This window comes from Phocoena phocoena, chromosome 19 (assembly GCF_963924675.1).
Source record: "Phocoena phocoena chromosome 19, mPhoPho1.1, whole genome shotgun sequence".
Lineage (NCBI taxonomy): Eukaryota > Metazoa > Chordata > Mammalia > Artiodactyla > Phocoenidae > Phocoena > Phocoena phocoena.
In genome coordinates, this window is record NC_089237.1 from 7827565 (window position 1) to 7849475 (window position 21911).

At 46.4% G+C, this 21911-nt stretch overlaps 1 protein-coding gene across 1 annotated transcript in view; it reads right to left on the minus strand.

Annotated features, from left to right (window-relative positions):
* Positions 1-19011, minus strand: part of PRPSAP1 (phosphoribosyl pyrophosphate synthetase associated protein 1) — a 31053-nt gene extending 12042 nt beyond the window's left edge. Inside the window, exons 1-4 of the mRNA XM_065896398.1 lie at positions 18637-19011; positions 15664-15716; positions 13081-13147; positions 531-703 (exon numbers count right to left, since the gene is read on the minus strand). Of these exons, the coding sequence (XP_065752470.1) occupies positions 531-703; positions 13081-13147; positions 15664-15716; positions 18637-18806 (463 nt within the window). The 5' untranslated portion in view covers positions 18807-19011. The remainder of the gene's footprint in view (positions 1-530; positions 704-13080; positions 13148-15663; positions 15717-18636) is intronic.
* Positions 19012-21911: the final 2900 nt, after the last annotated feature.

Genomic DNA, 21911 nt, shown 5'->3' on the forward strand with positions numbered 1-21911 from the left:
TATTACATTTGATTTAGAGGCCATAAAGTACGTCACCACTACACAAACACACGATGAAAATGATCTGCTATACAGAAAGACAATCGGGGAGGGGGAAAAAAAAGAGTGTATAAGCTGAAGAAGTAGTAAAGGAAAAATCCAGTTTTACTATTATGGACATCAATAGAATTTAGCTAAGGCTTAAATAAATCTAGACCTGAAACTCAAAAGATCACATCCGAATGCCAAGATCGCCATCTGAAGTTTCGATGATGATAAGATGAAATGGAAAAGAAGGTGGAATGAGGAAAAAGTCCAGGATGAGAGAAGTAAGCCCTGAAGCAGACAAGGTCACTCTGAAGGAGGACAAAGAGAACAGAAAAAGAATTGACACCTAAGCTCACACAGCCCTAAGCAGAACTATGCAAAAGGAAGCAACACTTAGAGAAAACAGGTCCCCAACCAGCTACCTGCGGTATGGACTAATCTGGCACGGGGGACGGTCCCAAGCACCGGCGCGCGCGGGGTCCCGGGGCGCTGGCCACACTCACCGGCTTTCGCCAGCATGGACGCCAGGAGCTTGCATACGATGGAGCCCCTCTTCCGCATCTTGCTCTGCTTGCTGTAGGGGAAGTAGGGGATGACGCCGATAATATTCCTGGCACACGCGGTCTTCAGTGCATAAGCCATGATCAGTAACTCCATCACGGCTGTATTCACGTCTCTGAAACATATGAGGTTTGCACTTTGGGATTAATCTCATTTATTAACCCCTGGCAAAGATCTCAACCTCAGCAATCTGACCTGGGCTGCCAAGAATGACGTGACGTGGATCCTCACGCTAGCTTACGACGGCACTTCCTGAAGAGAGGAGAAAGCTTATTAACTCCTCTTTATAGCCGTCTGAGTCCCGGTTTGCATGTGAGGTTACTTAAGTTCACACAAGGTTATCCACTTTCACCTGTGCCTGGATCTTCTGTCAGTGACACCGTCACCGGAGTGGCAGGTGAAGCAGGCAGTGACTGCTGACAACCAGAGTGAACCCACACCTGCTGGCACCATCCCCGGGATCTGAACTCGGGCCAGAGTGCTAGCACCTCGTCTTCCTGGGAACACCAAGGGAAACGTACCTGCCCTTGTATTTAGCTGCTGTAACCATAAAGAATTTGGTCTCTTTTTTTTCTTTTGGCAGTGGGGAGAAGGGTGAGGGGTGGGGAGATTTTGGAACTTAATTTCCAAATATCTCCCCCAACCCTTCTTTCCTTGAGATACATAGATTCCTAACAAAGATTACCCAGATAGACAAAAAAATATGAATCTGAAAGGTATTCAAAGGAAAGGCTATTTCCAAATTTTAACGAATGCTGACTGCTAACCCTTTGCCAAGGCTGATCAAGCAAAAGGTGGGGACTTCCCTGGTGGTGCAGTGGTTAAGAATCCACCTGCCTATGCAGGGGACACGGGTTCGAGCCCTGGTCCGCGAAGATACCACATGCCGTGGAGCAACTAAGCCTGTACACCACAACTACTGAGCCTGTGCTCTAGAGCCCGCAAGCCACAACTATGGAGTCTCAGTGCCACAACTACTGAAGCCCGTGCGCCTAGATCCGTGCTCTGCAACAGAGAAGCCACTGCAATGAGAAGCCCATGCACTGCAATGAAGAGTAGCCCCCGCTCGCCGCAACTAGAGAAAGCCCGCGCGCAGCAATGAAGACCCAACACAGCCAAAAATAAAATAAATAAATTTACTGAAAAAAAAAAAAAAAAGCATAAGGTGGCCTCTGCCCTTAAAGTTAAGGGCCTTGAAATCCTTCCGGATGACCTTCCAAAGCTCTACCCTCTCTCTCTAGCCTCCTCACACTCCTCTTTGGATTATCCAAGTGTCTTCAAACAGCCTCTCTTTTGCATCAGGAGTGTATCTTCCTTGCCTTCACCAGATAAAGAAGATCATTTCCCACGTCCTAGTTCCCACCCAAGTGAGGAGTAGGCTCTTCAGATTATACAGTTTCTGAATTATGTAATCTGCAGCAAAATGGAAAGCCTGCCATCAACATAGCAGAGACTTAATGAATGCTTGTTGAATAAGTGGTGGAAATACTCATCACGAAATGCTTTTTAGCTTGAAGGACAGTTAGGCCATTTTCCCCCAGTCTCTTCCAGTTTATGTTTACACCTGTGCCCCGGGAGTGAGCGACGCAAAGGACATCCTTTCACTCTGACAGTGTTTTCCACACCCACGTTCAACTGGTGGAACTTCCAACCTCTCCTTTGTAGTTTGGATTTTTCACAACTATTTCAAGATTCTGTCATAAGTTTCTATGTTTGTTTCTCCCACGGGGTAGGCAGAGTTGATTCTGGGCTCAACTTCAAGATGCAATTGTCAACCTAGACATGCCTTCTGCACTGCTGACAGGTGACATTGCTTTCCAGCTGCCATTTCCTTCCTCTGAAATAAAGTGGTACATTCTTCTCCCTCGTGCTCCCAAATTAATAATGTCCCAAGTCTGCCATCAAAAGGTCAGAGGACACACGACCTTTTGGTATAATCAGGACAAAACACTTATCAAGGGCTTCCCTGGTGGTGCAGTGGTTAAGAATCCGCCTGCCATTGCAGGGGACATGGGTTCGAGCCCTGGTCCGGGAAGATCCCACATGCCGCGGAGCAACTAAGCCCACAACAGCCCCCGTGCGCCACAACTACTGAGCCTGTGCTTTAGAGCCCGCGAGCCACAGCTACCGAGTCCGCGAGCCTAGAGCCTGTGTTTTGCAACAAGAGAAGCCACTGCAACGAGAAGTCCGCACACCGCAACGAAGAGTAGCCCCCGCTTGCTGTATCTAGAGAAAGTGCGCACGCAGCGACGAAAACCCAACACAGCCAAAAATAAAATAAAGTTTAAAAAAAACCACTTATCAAACACCTCCAAGGTACTTAGGAATTCATAATATTTGGTCGATTTTCAGCACTTATCAACAGTTTTCATCCTGGGTCATCAATTCAACAAATATTTATTGAGCACCTGGCACCAGGCACTGTGTTAGGTGTGTCAGGTGGGGAGATAACAGGGTAATAAGCAAGGCTGACCTCATTTTGGGGGAAGGCCAGAGACGCCCCCGGGATCACCCTTGTAATCATCTGTCCCAAGGAGCACAGCTAACTCACCTAAGAACGTTCCCCTTCCCAAACACTTATCCTTCGTTCCAGAGGGGAGAGCTTCCCTTCCCACAACGGATCATCTACGTTGATGCCTTGTGGGCCCTGGTGGTTGAGCTGGAAGCCTGCACAGTACTCAGAGGACAGAATATAGGTAACTCAGGAGTCCGTATCTAAACAACAGGCATCATATACACCGTAGCAAAAGCCTCTTCCATATACAGGCTGCTTGTCAACGTTAGAAATAAAATTAGAGCTTTCTTAACCTTCCACTTGTGTGATGCAATGCGTGGCATTATAAAAGCTCCACTGGACCTGGTGGTTTCTTACACCAGATCCCAATGCCAACAATAACTGTTGAAGTTAATTAAACAGATCCTGGAAGAGGATCTATCTGGGTCATGGGTTTCCAGCTGGCTTTGTGATAGCATTTATAAATAAGACAACCACATAACACGAGGTTTGGATAGCACACAAGGGAAGGCCAGATGGTAAGACATTAATGTAACAAGAGGAACAGTTTTGGAGGAGCCTTGATTTCAGAGTAACTTTCTTTCCGCTAATTACTAATTTCTCTCCTGAGGTTTTCATTTTTTACTTTTTCCTCTTCCTAATGCCCTATGCCAAGGGAGTCAACATTCTCTAGGCTAAGGAAAGCCTCCCCCGCCCCACCCCTTATTGGTCAGGGAGGCAACAAAAGGGTCTTTGTCACAACGGCTTTACCCGTTCACTGAGGGACACTGGACAAATTGGATACCAAGCAGTTATTCTGGGGGCTAGCAGGGCGAAGAGAAATTGGCTGGCAGCCTCTGCTTTGTTTATCTGTTCCCTAAGACTGTTCCAAGTACATCCTGGCTAGTGCCTGTAGTCTTTGTATCTAAGTAGGACAATCTTAACTGTTTACCAACTATTTTTCTCTGGCCTAAGACTATCACATCTTATATTAAACTCAGCCCTGACTGCTCTCTCATTTTCGATAGACAAAAACGAGAGTTAAAGAAACAGACATGGTCTATACGTATCAATTAAAATTGCAAAGACAGACCAACACCACAGATGCAAGTACTGAGAACAGGTCATTTACCCCGTCCCCACCTCCAACAATGAATCCCCTGCAGCAAATAAGCTGTAATGTTCTTTTAATGCCTCTTCTTATGTTACATCGTCATACCAGAACTTGTAACATAAAACATGAAAATTGTCCTTCAAAAAACACTTTGTGAGCTTCATATCTATTATCCTTAGTTCCAATGCTCAGTACATTTCGAAACTCCTTGAGTACCACCCTGTGATATCTAATAAGAAATATATATTTGGTTCCCATTTCGGGCACCAAGCTCCCCTTCTAAAACCTTTGGAATTTCCTAAGCCTCGAGAGGAATAAAGGTGTCTTTAGTTATGTTAAGGAGGTGACTCTTGGACTGCACCTAAAGGAGGGGACTGGTTGCCAGGGAGACAAACCACGGGATTAGAGGGGATGAACTTTCAGTCCCATCCCCATGACCTCTGGAGGTTGAGACAATCGCCTAAGGCCAACGATATCATCAATCATACCTATGTAATGAAGCCTCGGTAAAAAGCCAAACGGAGGGGGGTTCAGAGAGCTTCCAGGTTGGAGACCGGCGTAGAGATTGGGGAGAGTGGCGTGAATGCTCCGTGTCCCTTCCTGCATACCTTGCCCTACACATCGCTTGCATCCAGCCCTTCCTGAGATACATCCAGAAGGTGAATTCCAAAGAAATTCTGAACAACGGCAGCACCAGAAAAAGGTCTATATTATATCTCAGGACATCAGCTCTAAAGGCAACCGAACTCATTTCAATGTCTAAGCTTCGTTCTGTTTGTCTAAAATCAGCCTTATTACTTTAGGTAACATCCTCTCCTCCTCAATAGAAAAATCTGTAAGATACATTCCTTCCCCTTGTGCACAGGGATGTTCCCTGCCATTCCAGTAAACAAAGGATGCTGCCTGCCATCCCAGTTCCACCAGGATCAAGCCACTTGCCACTGCAGTCGCCCACTGAAGGCAAGCGCCGAGGGGAATTCAGGATGGAGGAAAATAAGGAGCACTGTGTGCTTTGGATACCTGCCCTAGATAGAAAGATGCATATCTAAGGAATAATTTCAGTGACCCCAGACCCTTGCATCTTCCCAAGTACAGAAAAGCACTAAAATCACTAACTTGAGATGTCTGTTCTCTGTGATCAGCAGTAATCTTGTCATGTTCCACTACATGGTTTTTTTCCAGCAAAAACCTCATATACATCCTGGCTCCTCCCTTATTACCTCTTTGGAGCAGTTTCTCAGAGCCATCTGAGTGGCTGGCTCCGGGCTACAGTCCTCAGTAAGGTCCCCAAATAAAACTTAACCTGCAACTTTTAGGTTGTGTGTTTCGCTTCAACTGACAATCTATTTTACCATTTATAGCAGAGAGTACTAGAAAACTAAATTCCCCGCTAAATTAACTAAATTTAGTTGTCACTAAAATATTCTGTAGTCGGCAATAAAATAGTTTATTGTGACAAACCCAATAACCCTTTTTATGGGATACACACACAGACTTCTCTTTGTCCTTTCTCCAAATTTTTCCTCTCCAATCCCCATCATCCTAAGAGATACAGGAACCACAAGGTGAGGATGTTTTTGCTTTGATACCACCAAACTGAACCACAGGTGAAACAGGAGGGAAGGGGGCAGGGCACAACTGTTAAAAGCATGACATAGCCTGAGGATATGACAGAAACTGATTAGAACCAAATGGGTCCAAGATGGAGGACAAGTCGGCTTCCACTAGACCTTGAGCCTCAGTATATGCTCACTGTGACACGTCAGCACGCTAAATGACACACCCACAGGCGCCAGGACAGTTCCAAGACCCACCACAAAGATCAAAAAGTGGGCGGTGGCCCACTTCCTGGAAATCCCTGCCCCTTCCTGAAACAGCTGGGATACTCCTCCCACTCATTAGCCTATGAAATGCGCCACCCCTATAAAAACCGACAACCCCACACCCTGGTGCCTTTCTCACCTTCTGAGACGGTCCACACTGTCTATGGAGTGTGATTCTCTCTAAATAAATCCACTTCTTACCTATCACTTTGTCTCTCACTGAATTCTTTCTGTGATGAGACATCAAGAACCTGAACTTCGGGGGCTTCCCTGGTGGCGCAGTCGTTGAGAGCCTGCCTGCCAGTGCAGGGGACACGGGTTCAAGCCCTAGTCTGGAAAGATCCCACATGCTGCAGAGCAACTGGGTCCGTGAGCCACAATTACTGAGCCTGCGCGTCTGGAGCCTGTGCTCCGCAACAAGAGAGGCCGCAATAGTGAGAGGCCCGTGCACCACGATGAAGAGTGGCCCCCACTTGCCGCAACTAGAGAAAGCCCTCGCACAGAAACAAAAGACCCAACACAGCAATCAATCAATCAATCAATCAATCAATATTTTTTTATAAAAAGAACCTGAACTTCATTAAGTCCTGAAACCAGGTGTGTGATCTCAGTTGGAAGACCATGGGTTTGGGCCGGGTTCGAGTCCCGGCACGTGGGTTCAAGTCCCAATCTGAGGTTTCACAAGGAAGACAATTATGGCTTCTCAATAATCTCAAAACAAGTACACACAAGGGAATTGCACCATCTTCAGGACAGGGTTCTGGTTTCCCAAAGCACGATGTATATCTGTGCTGCTCCTTCAAAAGGAAACCTTTCCATATGGTAAGTGTGTAAAATTGCTGTCAAGGTTATTCCAGAAGATTCACTTTCTCTGCTGCAGCTCCATGGACTGCTCCCTACCGCTTCCTTTGTTCAAATTTTTGAGTATCCTAAGCACAAGTGGGAAAAAAAAAACTACAAACGTTTCCCAATTAGCCATCAACCAACTCATTTTTCCACGTTAATTTGTCTTTTCCGTGGAAAACACCTGCACAGTGTAAAGTTCCGTATGTATTACTGCCCCAGGATGACTCTAAACTGCATGTACTAAATATTTCTACTGCATTCTTGGTTACCATGAGATATGGAAACCAAGAATTAGATAGAGCACAACTTCTTGTCACAAAGAAGTCTAACCACAAGCTGTCTCAAGATCCCAGGACAGGGCTGTTAATAGTGAGCGTTAAAAAAAAAAAAAAATAGCAAGCGTTATTTTGCCGTGCCAATAGACTGTGGACTGATACTGTTTATGACATGTTAAAGAGGTCTGAACTAAAAGTAGGGAGGGAGGTGTATTGTAACAGAAAGGAAATGATGGATATAGCTGTCCCTCTACCCCACGTGCATTAACAAGTGCACAAGGATACCCCGGTGTGGAAATCTGTGGTTAGAGGACATAAAAGGGGGTGATGATGACACCTGCCTCCGAGGGTGGTGACTGGTGGAGGGGCTGATCCACCTGAAGCCCTTCAGCCTCACACACGTCACCAACTTCACACACCAGCCACGGCAAAGTCTGCTATTACTATTATTATTGTATCTCTCCCCTACTTCCTGAATTCATAATGAAAGTAAAGGAGTTAGAATACTCGATAGCCTCGGAGATGTACTATGAAAACACTTGGTCCTTGACATATACACACCACTACGTATAGAATAGATAATTAAGAACCTACTGAATAGCACAGGGACCTACTCAATACTCGATATGGGAATAGAATCTAAAAAAAAGTGGATATATGTGTATGTAAAACTGACTCACTTTGCTACACAGCAAAAACTAACACAACATTGTAAATCAACTACCCTCCAATATAAAAAAAATTTTATAATTCGGTCTTGCTAAGTCAATCCTATGATTAAGAAATTGATTGGAAAAGATTATACTTTCACAAAGGCATCAAAGCCTCGACCATCCCAGCTCATCATGGAAATGAAGACTGGTCAACGCCCTGGCTCTCCAACAGCTGGCCGTCAGCTGTCTACACACAGCAGGAAGGCAGCTCATCAAGTCCTCGGTCACTAACGGCATCCAGGACTATCTGACACAATGGGGTCCCTGACGTGACAAGGTCATAACCTCTTAGTTCCTCCCCCAACTCAGGGATGATCCCTGATTACACGGAACAGAATAAAGCTACCAAGAGCACAGCTGCTCATGAGCTGGCACACAACTGACCACGACCAACTTAACTCTTGTCCTAGAGATGAGTTCAAAGTCAGCTCAAATTCCAGGCTGAGGTGCAGACCTGTGAATTAAGGCTAAGATTCCTTAAAGATAAACAATTCCTGACGGGACACACATTCTTTTGCTGCCATAAATTCAGTTAGGGTAGAGTAAAGAGACTTCACTGACCACCACTGCCTCTGGACTCAGACCCCCGTATTTCCTGGAGGATGAGTGACAAAGGTGGCCCGTCTATGGCTACAAAGGTCGAGGTTCTGTTCTCTCTCCCTCGATAAACTAGTAAAAGGCTCTCAGTAGTCTAAAGAGGCCAAGCCAAGGATCTAGGGTCACCTGCAGCTCTGTCCTATACCCTAAGGAACTTAAGAATTCAGAGGTTAAAAAAAAAAAAAAAGTGGTGACAATGCAACCTTACTATTCACCACCAACAAAAACCAGGATAAGCACAGAAGGCCAGGCAGCAGCCAGGGGGAGTGTCAAAGCTCTCTGACTACACATGTTCCAGGGCTACACAAGCCCCGCAGGCTTTCCCCTCATTCCTAAGGCGCAGTGTCAAACAAAAGCATGGGGCGAAAAGATTCCCGTCACCAGGAGACAAACAGTACAAAACCAAAATTGCTGGAGGACACATAAATTAGTAGATCCTCCATGGAGGGCAATATGCAATTATCTATCGATACCACAAATATTTCAAGTGTCTATCGATGCAGCCACATCTATCAATACTACAAAATGCATGGATCCTCACACCCAGCCATCGCATTTCTTGGAATCATCGTACAGACACACCCCAAACACGGGCAACGTGACGCACATACAGGATGTTCCGCAGTTGGCAAGCACAAGACTAGAGACACAGCATATGCGACAGGCTGAACAAGCTTCGGTGTGTCCACAGAACACAGTATGACACCGCAGAAGACAAGATGGGAACACAGTTCCACTGAATCCCACCATAATGAAATACGGCAAACCTAAACTGAGGGTCATTCGACAAAATAAACTGGCCTAAGTGACAAAGTTTTGAAAGTCAAGGAAAGACCGAGGGATGGTTCCAGACTGTCCAGAAGACACGACACAGACAACTAAGTGCTACCTGAGCCTCAACTGGCTCCTTGTGCCAGGATGAGGCCTGGGGGGCAGCAGATGACACGGGGATGGGGTCTGAGGCTTAGGTGGTGACAACACAGAGGTCTCAGTATCCTGATTCTGACGGTGGCACTGTGGTTGTATAAGAGAAAGCCCTTGTTTGTAGGAACTACACGCTGAAGTGTTTCGGGTGGGGAGGCACCAGGCTGGCAACTCTGTCTAAAGCGGCTGCACAGCACAGGCTAGTTTTCTGGAAGTTTGTGATTATTTCAAAATTAGAATCTTTTAAAGATAAGGTAGCTCTTCCTGTATTGATACAGTACAATGCTTTATTTTTAAAAGTTCAGCAAAGTGTATTAGATTTTTTTTTTTTTACTGCATGTTAAGTGTATTGACTGATCTAAAAGAAAATATTTTCAAGTGGATGAAGCATTTCAGAATTAAGTACATCTAGGCAAAGAAGACCTCAATGTAGGAAGAATTTTTGACTCAGTGAAATATTTAAAAATAATTATATCTTTTCAGTGATTATGATGTAGTCAAATCTACAAATTTCATATTTAAAAACTGTTAACATAATTGATGTGGCTACAGGTATGGTTATTTTATAACTGTCTTTTTCTTCTGGGAAGAGGAATAATTTCTGAGTAAACTTTAGGTAGATATTAGAATCACTGCTAACTTATCAATTTAGAGGTATCTTACATGCTTTCTTTTATTTTTGTTTGAATTTTTTTTTTATACAGTAGGTTCTTATTAGGTATCCATTTTATACATATTAGTGTATACGTGTCAATCCCAATCTCCCAAGTCATCCCACCCACCCACCCCCGCCCACCACTTCCCCCTCCTTGGTGTCCATACGTTTGTTCTCTACATCTGTGTCTCCGTTTCTGCCCTGCAAACCGGTTCATCTGTACTATTTTTCTAGGTTCCTTTTTTGGTTTTTTTTGGCAGCACCACTAGGCCTGTGGGATCTCAGTTCCCTGACCGGGGACAGAACCCTGCAGTGGAGGCACAGAGTCCTAATCACTGGGCCGCCAGGGAATTCCCTATTAGACTCCTTCTATGTAAAAATTAAGAAAAACATATAAGCAACTGCTCGGGCACACAGAGTCTCTGAAAAGAATGCTTAAGAACCTGATAACACTTGCCGTATCCAGGGAGGGAAGCAGGGTAGCTGATGGCAGAGGCAGGGCTCGTCATACACCCTTTTGAAACTTGAACCATGCAGATAAATTAAAATTACTTTTATTTTGGTTTTGAGGATCACCTGAATTATGGAACCTAAACTCGTATGCACATTATCAAATAAAGAGGAACAAACAGGTATCTAGTTCTCTCAGAGGGCTGGGGAATTTTTATTTTCTGATACACATTTCTATACTGCCTGTGTTTGCAGAGATGAACGTGATTCTTCGTGATCAGAAAAAAGTATTAAAATACTTAGTATCTACCAGGGTACAGGGAACTCTGTTATACCTGGGTTTAGGTGACTCACTCCATGACCCCATGGTCCTCAGTTTCCTTCAGACCCAGTTTCCTCAATCCCTTCATAGGGGGCTGTAAGGAGAAACAGTTTTTCCCTTCTCTGTACAACACTGAATACTTTTGGTCACCAAATGTGTGGGGATTTTCCCACACGTACATAATTCTCGGAATCTCGGGACACCAGCTGGGTATCCTACAATTCAACTCAATTCTGACACTCTCTGCCTGGACGAAGCATCAGATCCCACAGGTTAAGGGCCCAGTAAGACTGCCCCCTTCCTCACTTCAGACATGGGCAAGCCCAGGCTGTCACCCGTGCTTCTGACCAACCCGCTATAAATCAGAGGTTCCCACGACCCCCTCCTCAGCTCCGATTAATTTGCTAGAGCAAAGTAAAAAAAAGAAAAAGGCAAAAAAAACCCTCAGGGACTTCCCTGACGGTCCAGTGGTTAAGACTCCATGCTTCCACTGCAGAGGGCACAGATTCTATCCCCAGTTGGGGAACTAAGATCCCGCATACCTCGTGGCATAGCCAATAAATAAATAAATAAAACTCAGAAAAAGTTTTCTCACTAGATTACCAGGTTACTATCAAGGATGTAACTCAGGAACAGCCAGATGGGGGAGGTGCACAGGGCGAGGTATAGGGCAAGGGGTGCAGAGCTTCCACGCCCTTTCTGGGTGTACAACCCCCTAGCACCTCCACGTCTTGACCAACCCAGAAGCTCTCCGAACTCAGTTTGAATTCAAAAAAACTTTCAGTTTTTTATGGAGGCTTCATTATACAGGCACAACTGATCAAATCATTGGCCACTGGTGACTGATTCAACTTCCAGCCCCTCTCCCCTCCACGGAGGTCAGGGGGGCTGGGCTGAAAGTACCAACCCTCTAATCACAAGGTTGGTTACCCTGGCAACCAGCCCCTATCCTGTGTTTACCCAGGGGCTTTCCAAAAATCACCTCTCTCACATAACTCAGGTGTAACTGAAAGGAGCTTGTTCTGAATAACGAAAGATACCTTTACTGCTCTTATCACTTAGGATATTCCAAGGGTTTTAGGAGCTCTGTGCCAGGAAAGGAAGACCAGATACATATGTCTTATCATAAATCACAGTAACACAGAGGCCAACAAGAGCTGCCATGTAGGACTGACACATAAGGATTAAAAATGATACGTGTAAAAAAAAAAAAAAAAAAAAAAAAATGATACGTGTAAAGCGTCCGCACCCTGCTGGCAGCCACTGCTGTGTTTATTACTAACACGGTCTCAGGAATCTAAACCTAAACTGAGCAAGACACGAAGATCTGGATTTTTCAAAGACACTCGTGATCTATCGACCCCATTCCCAGTGAGGAGCTGAGAGGAGATAACCCCACAGGGAAGTTCATGCTCAGGTATGCCAGGATTCCCCCAGGGCCAGTCCTCCCACACTGAGGGAAGGAGTGGTAGATGGTATCTGTGATAGACGGGTCACTGTGCAAAATAAAACCCACCATTTAACAACAACAAAGGCTTTCCAGGAGCGCTGAGCAGACAGACACTGGCCTAGGTTCCTGCAAATGGAGGCAGAATATTTTTGTCCTTGAGGAGTTTAAAGCTTGGAGAAGATGATCAAGTAAACAATAACAGGGGTTTCCCTGGTGGCGCAGTGGTTAAGAATCTGCCTGCCAATGCAGGGGACACGGATTCGAGCCCTGGTCCAGGAAGATCCCACATGCCGTGGAGCAACTAAGCCCGTGCGCCACAACTACTGAACCTGCGCTCTAGAGCCCATGAGCCACAACTACTGAGCCCACGTGCCACAACTACTGAAGCCCACGCACCTAGAGCCCGTGCTCCACAAGAGAAACCACCACAACGAGAAGCCCACGCACCGCAACAAAGTAGTCCCTGCTCGCCACAACTACAGAAAACCCGCATGCAGCAACGAAGACCCAACACAGCCAATAAATAAATAAATAAACAATAACAGTTAAGTATAGTGTGACAAGCATGGCAGGAATTCCAAAAGACTATATATATACATGTATGTATACAGAGAGAGAGAGAGACACACACACACACACACAGACCCACACACACAGACCCACACATATATATGTGTACACATATATATAGTATTTTGGAAAGCATTTAATGTGCAAACGCATTTACAATTTAAAGAAAATGGAACTGCTGTTCACATGAAAAGACAATAAGTTACATCACTAAGATTTTTAGAGGAAGAGAGATAAAGAAAGTAGTGCTGACTCTTACCTGGGTATTGTCTGTATAATGAAAATATCTTGGCCACGAACAGATTCTTTTATTTCAACTCTTGTTTCTGAAAAATAAAAATGTTCTGCAGTTTGAAGAAAAGCTGTTCGTGGTGCAGTAATTAGGCAGCAACTGGAGGGAGTAAAGGTGAGTCTAAACCAATGCTTTGCTTAGCGTACCAAAATAAATTCTTAAGAGATCTCGGAATGGCATGTACTTACGTAAAAAACAGTCAAGCTAAGGGGAGAACAGGCCAAAAATAGGCTAGAAGGCAAAGGCCACAAACAAGTGTACGTAAAATCTCAGGGTCCAGAAAAGAACATCCGTCACTAAATGAACACAAGATGCTTAGGGAAAAGTATGCAGCAAATAAAGAGGCCAAAAGTTAATATCCTGATTATTCTTTCAACAAAGGCCGATGCCTCCTCTGTTCCAGGCCCTGAGCTGGAGTCCCAAAGTGGGGGACCTGGACCAAGGGGACAAAGACTGACTCAGGAGAGAGAGTGCAATGCCAAAGGCTGGCAAACCCTCCAGGCCAATGTGCAGGAGAAAGACCAGCCATGATAAAAGAGAAAGAGGCCTGGGAACGATGGCCTCGCTGCAGACCGGAACATAGGGAGAAAAGGAGCACGGAACATGCAAAGGTGTGGGGCTGCCACTGTGCGCTCGGAAACACAGCGAGAGAGCAGAAAGAGACAGAGAGGAGGTCAGGGAGCTGACCAGGACCACACCACACAGGAGTCTGGATTTTATTCCAAGGGGTGACAGCAGAGCCACTGGAGGACTCGTGTGATCACTGGCTACTGTGTGAGGACAACGATGGCAAAGCAAGAAGGGCTGCTTGGGGGGAGCCACTCCAGTTGCTTCTGAAGCAGTCCAGGCAAGCGACAGACGGCAGGCTGGACCAGAGCAGCTGCAGTGGAGGTAGTGAGAGGCAGGCAGGCTTCAGATGGATTCTTGAATCAGAGCGCACAAGACGTGCTGACGGACGTGATGAAGGACGAAGCAGGTGAGATGGGCAGAACTCGGAACCCAAAGGGCCCCCACGTGATTGCTAAGGAGACTAGACCATGGCCTATACAATTTTAAATGGTAGTAAGTAAAAATGTGTGCATTTTGGAAATATCCTGATGGAAATGAGTAGAACAGACTAGAGAGGCTGAAAATGGAGGTAAGAAGACCCGTTAAGAAGGTACTTTGACAGCACGAGAGACAGCTAGGAGGCCTGGAACAGGGATGGGAGGATGGAGAGAAAGGTCTTCCCTAAACCACCCTCTTTTCCTCCAGTGCTTCATTTATGAGAAACCCAAATGCCATCACAATGAAGGAAATTCATTACTGTTAAATAGGCCATCTCACCTATCTGCACTCATCTTCAGGTGTTTAAATACCGGCATCTCCTGACTCGTCCTGGCAGGAAAATTTCTCAAGTCACCAAGTTAAAAGTTGTGAGTGTGGAAGCTGGATGAAGGGCTTCTGGGGGTTAATTATAACACACGTGTAACTTATACACACCCCGGGAACATGTGCTTTCCATTACTACCCATTAAACTATCTTTCCCTCTTCCAATAGTTTGATGTATTATATATTAGCTCCCCAAACATCAATTTTGTGTTAACTATCTCTCCTGTTAAGCTAGTGACACCATGGACAGTTATACCCTGGAAAGAGAAAAGCAAGTACAAAAACATGAATCCAAGGCCTTCAACTTTGCAAAAATAATTCCAAATTGTTTTTATACGAACTTGTCTCCACAATGAGTGATGACTTTATACTCTGGAACCCACGGGGTGGGGGCAGGGTTATGATGCTGCTGCATTCCTGGGACACTGGCTAGAAACAAGTGCCTTCAAGCAATATCATTTAATGTTCCAGCTCTCCCCAGAAACCCAGGCGGCGGCAAAAACGGATGACCAACCCAGGGTGAGGGTCAACAAGACTTGAGAGAAAAAAATGAGAGATAAAACTAACTCAAGGAAGTCTTTTAAATAAGTCATTACTATCTAGTACTGATTGCACTTAATGCCATTTGATGGCCTAATGAAACAGATAAATGTAAAAAGTACTTATCAAATACAGCACAATATGGAAGAAAAAACTTACTCTCTACATCGCTCCTTTTTCTCGTTCTAAAACGACAGGATATTTGCATTATCTTGGAACAGGAGGAAAGGAGACTTTTAAGGAAGAGCAAAGAAGTTCAAGATTTAGAGGGACGAACAGAATGCCCTCTGTCCCAACTGTTAAAACAGAAACGTGGGGCTTCCCTGGTGGCTCAGTGGTTGAGGGTCCGCCTGCCGATGCAGGGGATGCGGGTTCGTGTCCCGGTCTGGGAAGATCCCACATGCCGCGGAGCGGCTGGGCCCGTGAGCCATGGCCGCTGAGCCTGCGCGTCCGGAGCCTGCGCCCCACAGCGGGAGAGGCCACAGCAGTGAGAGGCCCGCGTACCGGAAAAAAAAAAAAGAAAAAGAAAAAACGCATTTCTGTGTTGCACATGATTAACATTCGCCTTTTAAAAACATGCCAGCCGATTAAACAGAGTTTAGAGAACAAAGGATGTTTAACAAATAAGTTTAACTTACCTCCATTGGTCTCTTGATAAACCACAGACTTCCCCAATTCAGCACCAAGACGCCTAAAGGAGGGGGAGGGGGAGGCAATTAAGAACGCTCTTTTTAAAAAACTCCAGTTCACAGGCATGTGTTTAACAAAAAGACTACAATAACTACACCAGCATTCTTTTACAAAAAAAAAAAAAAATTTAGAAAGTTTAATTCATTAAGAACTAAAACCTGCTGTCATTCCACAAGCAGCTTCCAGTGCTCACCAATCTGTAACACACTGCTTTACTGGGAAGAGCCCACAATCAAAGTTTAGTGTCTAGTTCCATTGTTTTTTTGAATAATAATTGTCTTGGAACATCAATACCCAACAAATATGTGGTTACTAGCAATAATTCCAAAACACACAAGCCCAAGGTAAATGCCTCAATTGTCAAAAGCGTTGCAGACTTCAGTGCCATTAACCAAATGCAGTGTGAATCGTGTCTGGATCCTGATTAGAACAAACCAAGTGTCAAAGCCCATTTTGGGGACAACCTAGGAAATATGAACAAGGACTAGATAGCAGATATTAAGGAATTAATGGTAGGTTTTTGTTTGTTTTCAGTTCTTATCAGTTAGCATTACCATTTTTATGAGTGAAATGATATAAGGGTGGAATCTGTTTAAAAACACTCCAACCAAGTGTACAACAGAATATTATTCAGCCTTAAAAAGGAATGAAATTCTGGTACACGCTGCAATACGGATGAACCCTGAAAAAATGATTCTAGGTAAAATGAGTCAGACACAAAAATACAACAAAAATACAGACACAAAAATACTGCATGATTCCATTTATAGGAAGTACCTAGAACAGGCACATTCACAGTCACACAAAGCAGAACAGAGGTCACCAGGGTCTGGGAGTAGAGGGGGAATGGAGAGTTAGTGCTTAAAGGGTACGGAGTTTCTGTCTGAAACGATTAAAAGATCTGGAAATGAATAGTGGTGATAATCACACAACACTGTGAATGTACTTAATGTCAGTGAACTACACACTTAAAAGTGGTTAAAACTTGGGGCTTCCCTGGTGGCGCAGTGGTTGAGAGTCCGCTTGCCGATGCAGGGGACACGGGTTCGTGCCCCGGTCCGGGAAGATCCCACATGCCGCGGAGCGGCTAGGCCCGTGAGCCATGGCCGCTGAGCCTGCGCGTCCGTAGCCTGTGCTCCGCAATGGGAGAGGCCACAACAGTGAGAGAGGCCCACGTACCGCAAAAAAAAAAAAAAAAAAGTGGTTAAAACTTAAAACTTTTCTGGAACAAACTTTTCAAGAACCAAATATAAAAACAAAAAAGCAAAACCGGGGCTTCCCTGGTGGCACAGTGGTTGGGAGTCCGCCTGCCAATGCAGGGGACACGGGTTCGAGCCCCGGTCCGGGAGGATCCCACATGCCGCAGAGCGGCTGGGCCCCTGAGCCTGCGCCTGTGCTCCGCGGCGGGAGAGGCCACAACAGTGAGAGGCCCGCGTACCGCAAAAAAAAAAAGGAGAAAAAAAAAAAAAGCAAAACCATTGACTATTTAAATCTGCCCTCCTCCCTCTGCTTTCTCTTACCAAGGTCACTGTGGTAAATATGACCCAAGATAAACAAACACAAGCTTTATATTTAAAATTAGTATTTTAGTTGGCCTCAAAAAGAAAGACAAATAATCAGAGGTCAGAAATAGAAACTAGGTAGTAGATTGCAAAAGGACTGTTTGGTTTTTTTTTTTACACTCTTCTAATCTCATTCAAAACTCTAACTGAAAATAACATAGGCATTACTGAGAAAATATGACTAAAGTTTCCCCTTTCTTCTACATTTTCATCTAGAATTTTAAAATATCTTCATGCCATTAATTATCAACTCTGAAAAACCCACAGAACTCTAATGTAAGTCGCTTAAAATGTGAAAATGACTTTAAAAGTTAAAAGACAAGCTTATTTATTTTATAACAAGTTTATTTGTAAAGGGCTCAAAAGGCTCTTCCTTTACACTAGGGTTCTGGGATTCTTCACAAGAGCCAACTAGAAAAGAGGCCATTTAGTAAACATGTATTATTCAGAGGGCTACTATGAGCCTCTGCTCTGCTAGATGCTTGATCTACATTATTTTGTTCGTGCTCACAATGTTCTGGGTCCAACAGACGGAATTATCCCCATTTTACCAATGAAGTTCAGGAAAATCAAGTCTCTTGCCCAGGGCAAGGCTGACAAGGCCTTCAGACCCCAAAGGCCACTTGAGGCCAGAGGCTTCCTTAGGTGAAAAAGACAAGGAAAGGCAAAGACTTAGACTGATCTAACCTAACTGACTTACAGAATACGGTTAGACCACGGTTTCTATCACCAACTCCGACAAACCTGCTCCCCTAGGGTCGCCCTGTTCTCCCTGCCCTCCCCTACACCTCTACTTCTGTCGGTGCACCTTGAGCCTCGCGGGTCTTCCACCTGCAAGGCCCTCCGGCCGCCCCCACCTACTGCATCCGCCCCGTCCATCCCCAGTGTTCTAACTACGTGCGGGCCTCCGTCTCCTCGGGGAGACTTGGGAATGGCAATGACCAGCTTCAGAGGTCAAACCCAACCGTGGGAAAGGGAGCCAAACCCAGAATCCCTCTCTCCAAGGCGCGCTAATCCAGCGATTACAGAATCCTCACCACCGCCTGGGAGGTGGGAGTGGGGAGCCGAAAGCAGGGCGAGCGGTCCAAGGACCCGGAGGTGGGGAGAAGCCAGCAAGAGTCAGACGAACGCTTTTCAGCTGCAGAACTGGGGGTGGGGGTGGGGGGGGGGGTGATCCTCTGTCACCTCCAAGGCTTTGTCCAGACCTGAAACGGCAGGATTCTGCGACTCCCTCCCCCAGGGGCAGGACGATGGGGTCAAATTACCCCTCGCCCGGGTCGGGGTACGTGGAGGCGAAGAGCAACAAGGACCGTCTCCCGGGAGGGGCCCCTCGGGACATCCCCGGCTCCCGCCCCTTACTCGGTGATGCGCTTGGCCAGCTCGGTGCAGGCAGCCGTGGAGTTGGCCGAGAAGACTCGGTAGCCGGTGCGGGCGGCGTTCATGGCCGGGCGGGCGGCGGGGCAGGCTCGCGGGGCGCGGAAAGCGGAGGACACGGAGAGCGGGGGCAGCAGCAGCAGCTTCTTGGGCATCGTCCGGCCCGGGGGCGCAGTTACAGCCGGCCCGCGGCGGGGCTGCACGGGGGAGCGGTAGGCCCGCGTAGGGGAGGAACCGAGAAACCCGGCACAGGAGGGAAGAGGTCAGAGACCCCCACCCTCCTCGTACAAAAGGCTACTAAGGGCTCTGGAGCAACCAGAGCTCGCTGCGACCTGCGCCGCAGCCACCTCAAAGCCAGTGACGACGGCACCACCCCCTCCGGGAATCGAAAAGGCGCGGCTAGAGCACCCGCACAGTCACCATCTCAGATGAGGGCAGGGCGGTGGGCAACTCTCTACAAGCTTGTTTTCCGAGGGAAGCATCACGGATTCACTCCGCCGCCTGATCTTGTCGCTCCACGGGAGTTCTTTTGCTCTCATCTTCTTGGGTGGTGCAGCCTGACTTGGTAGTGGTGCCAGCCTTTCCAACTTTTCCGCCAGGATCCAAAATGTCAGCCTCCGAGGTGGCTGACGATCTAGCTCCGCGCCTCCATGATAACACAGCGCTAGAGCCCTGCGAGGCGCATGCGCCGCGCTAGGCTGGGATTGCTTTGAAAAGTGGAGGGCGGGGTTATTTCCGGGTGGTTGCCTGGGATACTAAAATGCCCAAAAGGTGGTGTACTCCTGAGCCTGATCTTTATTCCCCAAACTCCAAACTTGCATCTGCACGTAAGGCAAGCCTCTCTGAACGAGTCAAGGCACTCCTGCCAGTCTTTGCTCTCAATCCGAAAAGCCTTTATTCCTCCCCTTCCATGCGCTCCAGTCCCTTAAAGACCCACTCACGTGACACCTGCTCCACTGAGTCTTTCTAGATACTTCAGCCACAGTAAGCCGCCCTCGCCCGCTGGGCGGTACCGTGCGTGGCACCCTGTATAGTTGCTTCTATTTTTTTTTTTTTTTTTTTTTTTTTTTTGTGGTACTCGGGCCTTTCACCGCTGTGGCCTCTCCCATTGCAGAGCACAGGCTCCGGATGCGCAGGCTCAGCGGCCATGGCTCACGGGCCCAGCCGCTCCGCGGCATGTGGGATTTTCCCGGACCGGGGCACGAACCCGTGTCCCCTGCATCGGCAGGCGGACTCTCAACCACTGCGCCACCAGGGAAGCCCAGTTGCTTCTATTTTTATTTAGCTTTGTGAACATCTGTCTTCCCGACTAGGATGTAAGTCCTCCTAGGGCAAGATCGTATGTCACTTAGTTCTTCGTATTTCCTAGTGTCCAGGGCAGTGAGATGGGTTCCAGAGGCACGCAATCAATACCTGTTGAATGAGGTCCAAGAAGAAAGTAAAGGGCAGGGAAGCATTTGAGTCACTAGTTATCAGTTGCCTCAGGATTGGGGAGGGAAGCTGATCTCCTGCTTCTCCATCTTCTGAGGACTCTGCCTGTTGTGACATTGGGCCTGAGGGAGCAATTGATTGTGACTCTTGTGTCTCGAAGCCTCCGAAGCCTGCAGCTTCAGGATTTGGAAATTGAACTGCCCCAGGGCCTGTAGCAGCCTGACCCACATTCCAGCTGGCTCTCCAGAATTACTGATGCACCCACCCCCTCTCTCCTAGAGCAGGTGAAAGAGAAAAAGAAAGAAAGAAAAGAAAGAAGGAAAGGGAAAAAGCAAATGGGCTATGGGGTAAATAGCTTAGACCAAATTATTTACCTGCCCACAAGTTCAGCCGATGGACCCAGCCATAAGCCACGTTACCTTCTAAAACTAAAGAAAACCACTTCCCTTCACATTTTCCATATAGATATATTTTTTCCGTATATATATCCTACAGAACCCCTCAAACCTTAATATACCCAAAACTAAACCCATCTTCATTTTCTCAGTTCTCTCCAAACTGCACCTGCTCCTCTATTCCCTCTGTGAGTAAACATAACGTGAGGTTCCCAGTCAGTAAGTCTCAGGAGAATCCTTGACTCTTTCCTTTCTCTCGCTTTCTGCATGTATCCATTTATCCATCTATTAACATTTACTGAGCACCTACTGTTTGCCAGGCCCGTTTTAGCTGTTTGGGATACTTTAGAGGAAAAAAAAAAAAAGACAAAAATTCCTACCCTGGAGAGGTACATCTAGCAGGGGGGAGAGCAATTTTTAAATAAACATAATAATTGAGTAAATTACGTAGTGTGTTAGAAGTTGTATTTGTTTCATATTGCTGTGGTAACAAATTACCACCAAGTGGCTTAAAACAACACAAACTTACACAATCTTAGTTCTGGAGGTCAAAAGTCCTAAAATCAAGGTGTTGGCAGGCTGATTTCCCTCCGGATGTTCTGGAAGAGAATCCATTTCCTTGCCTTTTCCACTCTCTAGAGGCCACTTCTCTCCTTGGCTAGTGGTCCCCATCCTCCATCTTCAAAACCAGCAGCCTAGCATCCTCAAATCGCTCTCTCTCTCTCTGATCTTTGCTTCCATTCACATACCCTTACCCACTCTGACACCCTTGCTTCCCTCTTATTAAAAACTTTTGTGGGGGCTTCCCTGGTGGCACAGTGGTTGAGAATCTGCCTGCCAATGCAGGGGACAAGGGTTCGAGCCCTGGTCTGGGAGGATCCCACATGCCGCGGAGCAACTAGACCCGTGAGCCACAACTACTGAGCCTGCACGTCTGGAGCCTGTGCTCCGCAACAAGAGAGGCCGCGATAGTGAGAGGCCCGCACACCGCGATGAAGAGTGGCCCCCGCTCGCCGCAACTAGAGAAAAGCCCTCGCACAGAAACGAAGACCCAACACAGCCGAAAATAAATAAATAAATTTATTTTTAAAAAAAAAAAACTTTTGTGGTTTTTAATAATAAGTCCTCCCACCTTCTTCACCCTGCTGTGGGTCTCTCACTATGATTAATAATCAGTTTCTCTGATGAGAAATCACAAAATTTAAGATTGGAAGTACTCACCTTCCCCAAGCCTCAGTTTCTAAGTTCCTACAAACTTACCTTATTTCTCCACTGATAAGATAGGGAAGAAGGGTCATAAAAGATGAATTTGGGATAACCATTTGGGAGCTACTTATGAGAAACAGCTGCCCTTACAGATTGGCTCAGGTATGGAGGGAGGAGGCTGGGATTTAGGCACAGAATGTCATGGGAAGCGCCCTCAGGCTAGGCATT